This window comes from Scophthalmus maximus, chromosome 16 (genome assembly GCF_022379125.1).
Source record: "Scophthalmus maximus strain ysfricsl-2021 chromosome 16, ASM2237912v1, whole genome shotgun sequence".
Classification (NCBI taxonomy): domain Eukaryota; kingdom Metazoa; phylum Chordata; class Actinopteri; order Pleuronectiformes; family Scophthalmidae; genus Scophthalmus; species Scophthalmus maximus.
Window position 1 is genome coordinate 7,438,336 of NC_061530.1, and position 13,054 is coordinate 7,451,389.

The 13,054-nt window shown below is 42.5% G+C and overlaps 1 protein-coding gene across 6 annotated transcripts in view; it reads right to left on the reverse strand.

Moving 5' to 3' along the window:
* LOC118287936 (ras-related protein Rab-26) overlaps positions 1-13,054 on the reverse strand; it is a 62,973-nt gene that overhangs the window by 31,519 nt on the left and 18,400 nt on the right. For all 6 annotated transcript variants that reach the window (XR_004785767.2, XR_004785766.2, XM_035613590.2 and 3 more), the window contains 2 exons: positions 2,592-2,633; positions 919-985 (listed from right to left, as the gene is read on the reverse strand). Coding sequence is in view for 4 of the 6 variants with exons in the window: in XM_035613590.2 (XP_035469483.1) it covers positions 919-985; positions 2,592-2,633 (109 nt within the window). In the remaining 2 variants the exon portion in view is untranslated. The remainder of the gene's footprint in view (positions 1-918; positions 986-2,591; positions 2,634-13,054) is intronic.

The following is a 13,054-nucleotide window of genomic DNA, read 5'->3' on the forward strand; positions in this document are numbered from 1 at the left end:
TGTAAGTGTACGTAATTCATCAGCTTTATGAATGCTCAGTGTAAACTGATGGATTTCTGAATTTCTGGCAACGTTTTTCCTCCAAACTGGATGTGCCATGCTTTGAATTATAAATAAAAAGTGGAGGCACTATAATTGACGAGTCTTTTTATAGACTTAGGACATATTCCATCCTACCCAGCAACGAGGCAGAGACCCCTTAACCGTTCTATCTTTACATTTCAAAGCATGACTCACGAAAAAACTGCCCATTAGTTTCCACGAAATCGACAGCTTTCATGACAGCTGCGTTCGGGCTGCACCCTCTCCCCTGATCCTGCGTGTCAGACTGAATGAGCTTTGTTTAAAAGTCAGTAGCATGTAGACTCCCTGGACGTCTTGTTAAAGATCAGCGAAGGTTAACTGTTACACTGACGGAGCAGAATACCACTGGGCAGCTGGCCAACCCTACACACACACGCACACACACTCACATTTAATGATACAGAAAGGAAAAGCACAGTGGTAGTTTCAGATAGCAAGAACACGTGCAATTCCACACAACCATTAGGAACACGTTTTCACACTTCACAAACTTGTACAGTACTCATTAATATACAATAAAAACACATACAGTTTCACAACAACCATCAATTAAGATGCTATTTTGTATGTCGCTGAACACATTTGTGGTCAAGATAACTCCTGTGTGTGTTCCCCAATGACTGCTCGTTCAGGTCGTTCACGCACGCACACACACACACACGTCTATAAAATCAGCTGCAACCATGCAGTGTTTTTTACTATCCCAACAGAAGAGCGCGAGCAATAGCGACACTGCTGGTGTCAATCGTCCATTTGAAGACAACAAAGGCATGAGACATCAGATGACGGTCACGCTCGAACCGATTCATATGAACGAACACCGAAGCATCTTACCGTGAGCGTCGCGGTAGTAAGCATGTGTGACACTCCGGAAACGCTCCTGACCAGCGGTGTCCCAAATCTAAAAAGGAAAAACAAGAGGACATTTCCGTCATCATCATCCCCAACTGATAACAAAATGTTGAGTAACTCTCTGTGAACCCACTTTCATTTGATTTTTTTTCTTTAGAATTTACAGAGCCGGGACTGGACAGAGTGTAGCAGACCGTGAGGAAATATTCGCAGATTTTTAACAAAAAGTGCATTGGATTAAAAATCGCTTACTGCCACCGTAGACATTTACAAAGGAATGGTGAGGGTTATGTCGTTGGGTGCAATATGTAATATCACCACAAAATGCAAATAAATCCCACACATTGGACCTTTAAGACCAACAAGCTTAATTGGCAAGCTAGCCAGTTGCAGTTGATAAAAATCGGGCAATGACTAGCTAGAAATGAGAAACCGCATATCTTAAAAAATGATTACAAATTGTAATGGTACATTTGCCAATGTTATCACTGTGAGCTGCATACAGTAGGTGTCATTGGAGAACAGAAAGGTTGAACGGCCCTTAGCACAGAAAACAAAAGAGACAACAGGCCACTGATAAGCCACATTTTGATATGTGACCCAGAGTCAGTTCAACCTGCAACAGACGTGTTCACCTGTGCTTTGTATTGCAGGATATTACTGTGGCCGAGTCTTTAGAATGATAATGACAGAGACAATGGTGAGTCTGGATGTTATAAAGGGCATTTACATATTAATCTTACCCCATGTTATTCCAATTGCTGCTATACGCTGACGTAACTTTTGTTAATTTCTCCAGCACAATGTTCTTCAGTGAATCCCCAGCACGTGCTTCCCTGCTCCTGCTCCCATTTGCACAACCCTCATGATTTCTAAAATGATCCTGCCGATGCTGACAATGACAATGCTCGATCCTGAGAGTGTACCTGGAAGCATGTGGAGCAAGTAAAAAATTGCCTCCCATGAAAGTTCATCCCTACTGGGGTCGGCAAACAGTGAGGAGGTTTTTTATATCTTTATAAACCACTTCTGTAGCTGCATATGTATCTGTAAGTATGCTCAGTCAGTCGCCAGAGGTATGAAAAAAGCTGAAAGTACTATGATAAAATCCACAACGACATCATGACACATCCAACTTTAATATCCCGACCCTTCTGTGCTACCTTTTTGAAGTTAAACTTTCTAATTGCCTGCAAGTTTCATTAAAGTTGTTACCGTGATATCACCGGAAATATCACATTTCACAGATAAAACTGACGGATAAGCGCAGAGCCATTAAAATGGTTGGGGGGCGGGGGGGCTGAGCCGACAATTCACGAGGTGGAAAACTCATCAGCCATTGTTTAATGCTGTTTTTGTACAACAAGGGTTCAGCAGCATCTCTGCCTGTCTCTTGATGATAACTTCCATCATCAAGAGACAATAATCTGATGGCAAGTCAGCTATTCCCTCTCGTGTCTTCAGTCAGGCAGAGCAGCAGGCTAATTGACTGATTTAACCGAGGCCTCATTAAGTCATCATTTGAGCTCCGTCACACTCCCACAGTAAACAACGAAGATGTATGGGAGGTATTTACACACAGGAGACGGTTGCTGGTGATAATTCGTTATTTAAAACAGAAAACACACATTCATAGAGATACATCTTGTTCTTACCTGCAGTTTGACCTTCACAGCATCAATGCTCATAACTTTATTCTGAAAGACATAAGAAGAAAAAACAAAAATATTGTCAATGTAATTGAAAATCTGCAGAGAGAGAGAAAGAAATGCCACAGGAACAGAGGACAAAACTCAAAAAGTGATGAAGACACTTTCACACAGTCAGTGAAAACAGCAATTCCAACGATACGGAGGCATGCATGAGGGGAAGGCTCCTTTGTAGAAAGAAATAGAGTGTGGAAAGTAAAGTGAGTGGTTTATGGCCACGCTGATGTATTACAGTTAGCTTTTTGTTACCACAGTTGGTGTAATAAGGTCTTGGCTTCTGCCAAGGCTCTCTTTTATCACTGCGATGTTGAAAGGGCGCTGTACTATATATGGTTCTATACACATACACACACACCTTTTGTTTCAGGGAGTTGCATCATTTACCAATAACGTGACTGCTAGGTAGTTTAGCATATTGCAACACACACACACACACACACACACACACACACACACACACACACACACACACACACACACACACACACACAGACACAGACAGAGATATATCAAAGCACGTGGAAACTAAATGGATTCAGGCATCTTTTCAAATTGACACTTATGGTTAATGGTCACCAGTTGCAGCAGCAGCTCCTGAATGATTTTCAACTATTCCACTAGATTGTGAGCAGATCTACCTCTGTCATCTGTCATTACACAGGGAATGTAATTATACTGGCAAACAAGACGGATGAGCACGCTGCCTTGGTCGGGACCCAGTGGGAATATCTGCAACTCCATCTAACATGTTTCACAGGGGTATGGGCAAATATGTGTCTCGGAGGCAGGACTCCAACTGCGCGAGTGCAAAATAATGTTGTTTTTCTCCAAAGGATTTTTAATATGACTTGTTAACCCTTTAACACACGATGATCCTAAGGGCAATGCACCAATCCCAACATCCTGCCTTCAGAGACAGAGGGGAACATGGTGGTGGTATTCCTGCATGCAAATGCGGAAAGGAAGCGCACACTCCAATGTTCCTTTGTTGATGAGACCGCAGAATTAGGTATTCAGCCGTGTGTTTGAGGTCTCCTTGGGGCGAAAGATGAAGACCTTGGGGGATCTCACCGACTGCATAAGCAGATTCAGTTGCTGCCTTGAGAACTGGGAGAAGAAAACTCAGAAATTTCACAATTAATGCTGAAACTTAAAAAAGTTTTTTTTTTTTTAAACCAACAAGATTTTTTGGAGTGGTAAATTGGCCACCACTGTCTCTTGCCCCCTTTTCCACCAGCATAGATCAGGTGCTGTTTGGAGCATTTCGACCAACAATATATTGGTTCAGAACCAGAAAAGTCAACCACGACGACCGACCATGCAAGAGAGTATGCTGCATGTCCTCTCGGGGACTGCAAACATAATGGTTCGTCAGAAAGCTGCACCACAATCTTACATGAAGACCGAAACGACAGATCATTCAAGTCAAGAGAAACAGGAAAGGAGTTGGCGGCAGAAAACATCTGATCTACTGCTCCAGTCTAAACAGTAGAGAACAGGAAGACAAAGTTATGACTGCTTTTCACTTGCAGATCAAAGAAAACCCTCTTTTTAATTGAGGCGGCTACCCAAAAGGAGACCTCACCTGCATCGAAAGTTCTTTTTACATTCACATTTTTCTGCTTTGGTGTTGGCAGCTTTGAAGCCCCATGCAATTGGCCCATTCACCAACAGCACAATTTCCCTCATTCTCAATGCATTTCATCCATATTGCATGGGGATATTGTGGGTTATTGTTAATTCACCTTACAAATGGCGAGCACTTAACTGCTCGTAAGGCTCATTCCGACTGCAATACACTGCATTAATGTCCAGAAAGAGTAACTGCTCAGGGGGAGCCTCTGGAAACAAAGAGGTTTTGCAGTGCAGAGGAGTTTTAGCCAACAGAACCATGGGAGAAGTCTCCTAAGAATGACTTCTGCTGGCAGAGAGTTACAGATTGCAACTTAAATTGGCAATCTAACAAGCCCTCAATGTTTGCTCACTTATCCCTGAAGAGCAGCACAGTGATTTTTTTTCTTTTCTTTTGCCAGCAAAGCAGTAACAATCAGTCGCTGCTGGTTTCAGCAATGTAAAAGGCTGCTGTTGCTTTTCCATTTCCAAAGGACAGTATTTTAACCCAAACCTAACAAAGTCAATATTGTGGCTTCGCCTAACCAAACCTTAAACTGAGTGTTGTCCAGTAATTCTTATTCAAAGCCACTGGAGATTTGCTGCAAAATGCAGCTTAGTTGGTCATTCCATGCAACAACCACAGCTGAGTGACTCTGTTAATGTCTCATGGCTTGCAGCGCTAACATGGATTGAAGCCAGAGTGTTACAGTGTAACAGTGCTACTAATGTTTTACTTTACACCTGCGCAATGGTGTTAGCAGCACTGTGTGTAGGCAGGGTGTTTACATAACTGTGAGTCCACAACATCATCCTGCAGAATGTTGCTGCTCTGACGTGAAATCTATCAGCTATCAGTGGTGAGCAGATGGAGACGAGTGAAGCAGTTTCCTTGGAGAAATTAAAGAATGGTGGAAAATTCACAATATTCGAAATGTAGTTTTGTACTTTGCTCATCAGCAGTTTTTGTCCAAGTGACAATAGCATTTCCAGTGGTATGAATGATGACGTTGCTGTAGCACAGACCAGATCGCAAAATGGCTACTGCTCTTAGCCTGGTCTACGGTCCAAAGCAAGAAACAACTTTAAAAATTCCAATTTGAATTAGAAACCCTGTTGTCAGAGATGTGATAAAGTCACTGCAGCATCATGAAGTTGTGATTTCGTGACACTGCAGAGGGCTATTAATTTGAACATGATAGATACGGGAAGTGGAGATGAGTGGCACCCAATCTAGGCAATAGAGAGTGAGTCAAAGAAGAGGAAAAAGAAGAGAGGAAGGTAGATTTCACAAACATTACATTTGATAGATTATTTTTACCTCTTTACCTCTGCCGTAGTACATGCGTGCATCACCTGGGTACGACGAAAGCCTCTCTGTATTGTTAGACAGGCAGAGTGAAACACCTGGTTGCATTCATGACTAGGCAGGTTGTTACTTACTGACCTAGTAGAAATAATGCCAACTGAATGTTGGTCTTGAACCTTTTCAAGTCCTGCAGCTCTCTCTATCGTCGGACTGGCCAACGGGATTACCGAGACAAATCCTGGTGGGACACCGCATTGGTGGGCCGGGGGACCCTTAAAAAAAATGAAAATTTCGGTCTTTATGTACCTGCCATTCTAGGAGAGTTGCTTCCACTGTCTGTAAAAAAAACAAAAAGGGCAATGCTCCATCTGCTTTGGTTGTGCTGTGGCAGATGCATGTCATCTCTGCCGTAAATTGAGTCTTAATTTTTCGGCAAAGTTTGTGCCCGGTGGCAGACAGAATTGCATAGTGAAGGCAAAACATAGAGTTAACCAGTCTAAACAGCAATAGTGTTAGCCAGTATGTTGCGCAATCCTCATTCACTTCATAATGAGAAGTTAAGGCAAAGGATTTGTCTTTTGCCACTTTCAACAATCTTTTACATCATGTCTATTGTAAGAATCATATAATTATAATTGATTTGAATTCACCTCGTCAAGACATCATCATTCCATAAGACAGTTTGCACTGAACAATGAGGCTGATGGGAATGTCTTGTGCTTTGCACTAAAAGTTTGACTCGATGATGAAGTGCCAGATGGAAAGTTAGGGGAACATTAAAGTAATTACGATTCATCCCAAGGGTACTCTGAATGTCCGTAACAAATGTCACGGCAATCAATCAAAAAGCTGTTCTGACGTTTCACTAGAAAACCAAAAAACAACAACCTGAAAGTCAAAGAATCATCAAAGTCTGTCTGAAGCATCCTCGAGGGATAACGGATATCTGTACAGATTTCTCTGGTAATCCATCCAGAGCTTGCTGAGGTAGTTCAGTCCGGATCAAAGTGGTAGAACTTAAAGTTCAATATTACCATTCCTGAAGGCTAAAATAATAATAATCTGTAGCTTCATTTCATCCACATGCATCTGAGGTCTCACCGACTGAGACCTGACCTCGAAAAACAAACAGAAACTGGGCATCTGTTTTTCCGACACACACATACAGAAACACGCACGCACGCACACACGCGCACACACACACACACACACACACACACACACACACACACACACAAGCACATGTGAATCACACACCTGTACTCATGTAGACACAATCCCCTACTCGCACACAAAACAAGGACTTTGTCCCACCTCTGGAATTGTTATTGCTTTTTAAAAAAAAAGATCACTTTTGCCAAGAAACATTGAGAAGTTTCTCAGATCTTGTTTTGATCACAACAACATTATGAATGCACATACAGCAGAGTTAAAGTTAGGGTTGGTCCAGATATAATTCCACACAAACACCACATGTGCCGAGTGTGCTACAAACACTAAATGTTGCTAGTGTTGCTTCTCTAGTATCATATCTCTGCCAGCACAAACACTAAACCAATAAAATAAGGTTTTAAGTATATTTTAACATAATAAGTGTATGAATTTTAGAATTATATGGCCAAAAATGTTCCCTGAGGTCAGTGACCTTGAGCTTTGACAACCAAAATCTAACCAGTGTAACAAGTGAATGTTGAGCCAAATCGAAGAGATGAACTCGAGGCGACCTACAGATATCATGTTCACGAGTGGGACGCACTGTTCAATCCAAAAACAGTAAACCTTCTACCGTGGCCGTCACCGGCACAGGGGCACAGAAATGCCCACACTCTGAAGATGTAAAGGTCCAACTGAAAGTATGACACACACACACACACACACACACACACACACACACACACACACACACACACACACACACACACACACACACACACACACACACACACACACACACACACACACACACACTCCCCCACCCCCACCCCCCCACTTACACATAAGCAATAATCTGCATGGCCACCCTCATAATTATTTTTCAATAACCAGAGGCTCTGATTCCATCTCGTCTAAACCTCTCATTCTGTCATTGTCCCCGTCGACCTCTTCACACTCTCTCTCTCTCTCTCTCTCTCTCTCACTGTCTTCTTTCCCCATTCTCTTGTTTGGATCCCCTCATATTGTGATGAGGTTCCCCGGAGCTGCTCAATAAGCAAAATGATGGGATTAGAGACCGGGGGAGCAAAAGGAAGTCCGGGAAACTGAAAAGGAGTTAGAATCATTTCCAAAAAGGTGAAATACGAGTTCAGGGGATCTATATTGTCAGACTCCTGCTCCTTCACAGCCATCTGTTCCACTAGAAGACTACAGTCTCCGAGGGTCATTTTTTGGAGGAACATCCACGTACAACTCGACGAGAACGGAAAGTCTTCCTGTCAGATAGGAAAAACTTAAATATGTTAAATGAGAGCTGATGGGTGACTGTAGCCCAGTATATGCAGTGCATATACTGTAGACACCTGGAATTCATTATCCACTAAAATAAAACAAAAACTTTACAACTGTATCCAATCAGGACAGTGAGGGCGTAACTGATGGGAGATAATTTTTCGTCTAGTGCTTCATCCCTAAAATTAACGAAGCAAGTTCACTTGGGACCTTTGGACTCGTTAAAAGTAACCCCACAAAAAAAGTAATGTTTCTAAAGGTGTGTGCGTGTGTTAGTTGATAAGCATGGCAGCACTGACGTAGAAGATTTTGAAATGGGCTTCGGCAGACTGACAACTTTTTAGTGTGCTGTTCACTGTACACACATGCGTGTGTGCGCGTGCACATGCATACAAACACACAAATAGTAAGGACGACTAAAACATTCATAACAGACGACAGCTGGACCAAACATCTATTAAAACACAAAAACTATTAAAGTCACAATAAGGGTTACACACACACACACACACACACACACACACACACACACACACACACACACACACACACACACACACACACACACACACACACACACACACACACACACACACACACACACACACACACACACACACACACACACACACACACACGTTAAACACAAATACCGGCACACAATGCTGGGCTATTGACAAATGACCATTAATATTCAACGGCAGCCATATGAATCAGACAGCTCTAAGCTATCTGCCAATCAACCAAATGAGTCATCATGACTCACAAGAAGTGCTCCAACTGAAATAAGAAAAAAGAATAACTCTGAAAACCACCAACAGACTGATGGGTAGGAGCATGGTACAAATAGACATAAATAAAGTACGCTGCGTGACTTGGTTGTGTTTCTACTATGAATGGAAGGTAAGAGGAAGGAAATACTCAAAAGACGGAGGTGTGGATGGGTGGAGGACGGAGACAGTATGGCCTGTCAAGACACAACAGTTACAGTATACTGTAAAATACTTCAATAATATTAAAACACCACAGTCCATAACAGATCTTTCGACAGCTGCCATGTGAGAAATTGGACTGTCCATTTATGAGTTTTCCTCCACTTACGCAGCATCATGCCTTGTAAACTGAAGCAGCACTCACAGCCCAAGTTAATAAGAACTGTTACTATGAATTTTTCTGGGGATTATTTTTTTATTTGTATATTAGATAGTGCTCATTACCCAGAACATAATTTGACCTCGTCACTAAAAGCATAACAGCATCTTCACATTTGAGAAGCTGGAACCAATAACATATTTTCCTTCTTGCATGATTAACAGATTGTTGCTGTCGTTTGATTTCCTGCTGATTAACTTACAGGTTAATCGACTAATCCTTTTTAGCTCCAGCGGTCACAGTGTGGACAGCTGTACTGATTCACACTGAGGCATATTTGTTTGGTCTCATGTGCATGAGATGGATGAAAGCACACGCACACACGCACACACACGCACACACACGCGCACACACACGCACACACGCACACACGCACACACGCACACACGCACACACGCACACACACACACACACACACACACACACACACACACACACACACACACACACACACACACACACACACACACACACACACACACACACACACACACACACACAACGAGGCAGACCAACGAGAAGACAAACTGTACTCATGTTGAAACACATGAGGGAGAAGAAGGTCGTCGAAGGTGAGGGAGGATCTGAAATAAGACAAGGTGACTTTTCCAAAATAAAACAAGAAATAATGACTGAAAAAAGTCAGAATAAACAATCATGACCTCAGACAGCAGGACAGGATGTGATATATGGTTTCCTTTTTTTTCTCTTCTAAATTTAACCTAGGGGGCTTTGCAGACAATCTGCATTTTCAGGTTTCTGCAACGTCAGTGTGCTTCAACATCTCAGCAAATTACTTATGATGTCTTTGGAACTAATGGAGAGGGTTGTGCAAAAGTAAGACCTAATATGGATTTAATCAGAATTTAAGATTAACCAGTCGAAAAACCAGTCAGGTGCTTTCTCCCGCGGTGGGAGACGAGACAATCTCGACACGCAAACAAAACAACCATCATTTCCGAAATGAAGTTAATTTGCTCTTGCTGGGCCGAGGTTCATATAAAGCACTGTTGCATGAACATCCATTTGGCTTCCCTGTCCAAGAAAACTGGTCCAGAAAAAAAATGAGAGGCAAAAAATAATCAACAAGTATCTAGTAGCTCACACTATGATGAGCATAATATGCCCCATTAACTTTGTTTGAAAACAGATCTTCCATAAAGGGTCTTTTTTTTTCCCTCTTTGTGGCATCAGTGTTCATAAAAGTATAATCTTACTGATGCGGCAGATGGTTTGTTACAAGCATCCGGGATTGTCTCCGTTGGAAAATGTTTGGACAGGGACAGGCGCATTCAAAAAAAAATACTTGGAACGTGATCGAAAAAATATAGTTTCAGGAAAACTGTATATCAGGAAAAGATTTCACACTATCATGACTGACTGGGACATCAAAAATGTAAAGAGCAATCATTAATATTATCAGTATCACATATCCTCTGTGGAAAAAGCCCAATTTATAAAGAGTCAACGGTAGAAAGGAGTATGAGTTGATCAAATGTTTCATCCTCCCTGTCTGAATACATTATTTTACTACACCGTTGCTCTTTCGTCTATCCGACTGTACTTCCTCACCGTGTACGACTGGCCAAACACACACACATACACACACATCTGATGTGAACTCGTCAAACAGAAGGAGCACCCGGCCATGTTGGCTTAGCAGCCTGGAGGAAATGGACATTTGATCTAGATAAAAAGCCAACACGGTCAGAGATTAAATGACGAGGCACATTCAGACCAAAGGCACCACGTGAAAGACAAAGCTCTACAGGCATTTAAACGGAGACGCATGTTTATTTGTTTCCTGGTTTATCATTAACTTCAAGATTGGATATGGCAGTACAACAAAAGGGCAGGGATTTAAAGGAGTTTTTTTTTCCATTCTGCTGGCACTTTTGATGCTTTGCTGCTCTGATGGGATCATCCCAGAGATCACCCGTCTATAAAACACCCTGCTTTTCCCTTGGACTGTGAGTCTGTGGGTGGTATTTCATGCTTTATCCCTCTACCCAAAGTGAACGTCACTGCTCATGCTGAACATTCACTTCTTTCCATGTGAAATTAGTTTTTAGCTGTGCAAGACACAAGGTTGTATGATGGGAAAAGTTGTTTGGTTGGTCGTTCGGTCCAGACTAAAGATGTTGAATAGATAGAAGACCCTTCTGGTGAACCTAGGCCCAGCAAGAGGACCCTGCAAGTCCGAAGTTGCAACTCGAACGGCTTCTCAAGTCGGAATTCCGACTAAGGGGGTCGGAGGAACCCCACCAACACCGACTCTGCACTTCTGAGCTTCAAGTTCCGAGATGTAACGGAACGCCATCCTCTTGTTCCTATCAAGTTTGAATGGCTTTAGTCACCTTGGACGAGCGTGTCTTACAGTAGTTGAATGAACAAATTCAAATGGAAAACCTGGGCCTTTTGCCTTGGGTTTGTTGAAGCCACGCCAGGTAAATTCACATATAGCTCAGCAAGTGTTTCTTAATTGGTTCATTCTCTCTCATCCTCTCCTCTCCCCCTCGTGCGGATTGCCATAGAATGGTTCACACCCATAACTGGCAATACGACGAGCTAATCCTGGATTTGTCACCCTCTGTGACTCTCTTTCTCTCCCACTTCCTCTGCATGTGCCTTTTGACTTCTCCCATTATAAAAGTACCTCACGGCCAGCTTCCCTTTCAGACCTTCATCTCTTCCTCCCTCTCCCACGCTCCTCAGATTCTTGTTCCCCCGTGTCGTGCTCCGGCCTGACCTCTGTGATTACTGTGCAACGTCTCTCCCCTTCTTTGCCCTGTCACAATTTTTTTGTAAAGATTTAGATTTGGGAGCAGACAGCCACAGTAAGTTTTGACTTGTCCACTTGGGAACTTGTCGGTTCCACTTGTCTTCTCTTTCCATCTCAGGAGAAAGCTCGGGCCCCCCACCCCATCCCCCGAAACCTGTACTATTACACAAGCTCCTAGGGGAAATCACTTGACGCTGCGGTGAAAGAATCTGAATGGAGATTCATATCTGAATATTCCTTTCCATGCTAATTTTAATGAGGGCGCAGTTGCGTTCAATGGTACTCCATTGCAATTATGGTAAATCGCAAAAAAAAAGTATTCTTTCTTTTACTTGTTTTTGTTCTCCCTTGCCCTAATCCATGCAGTGTGTCTTGAGCATTTAGTCGCAAAGGGAGGTTTTGTTTTCCATGAATACAGATATAATCACAGAGCATTACCATTATCCTGATGATTACACTCTTCTACATATTATTCTCTGTACTGGAAGCAAGACCTTCCACTGTAGCAGCTTTCATGCACATTTGGACACTTAAAGGCAGTGCAACAAGCTTTATGCACAACAATGCCATGCCATTACCTTATTAAAGTTGATATGGCAAACATGTCAGCAAAATTTTTGACACAGCAATGTTAGCATTCATTTAGAGACAGAGTATATAAATATGGATGTAGTCACAGGGTCTGGTAACTTAAGCCAATGCGGGAGTGCCTGAAACCTCTATTCTCACAAATGACCAGCAGAGGGCGACTCCACTGGTTGCAAATAGAAGTCGGTTTTAATAGAAGTCTATTCGAAAAGGACTACACTTTTCAATGGATTTACAATGTCAGTAAACATTTTCCTGAGGAGTTTATTGTCTTCAAATGTCTGGAGCAACATTTGCGGAAGTCCTCACACGCAGCTCTTCTGCAAACGTTTAGGAAAATCTGAGAACTTTAGCGCATGTCAGAAAGCAGCTTTACACTCATCTCATCAGAGCATTCTTGCTTAAAGCAGCTGCCTGCTGTGATCGGAAACCAGACTGATCCAAAGCAGTGAAGCTGCGGGCCCTTGGCTGAAAGATAATGCAATCTTTGGGAGAGTACGGGAAGGTATCGATGATTTTAAT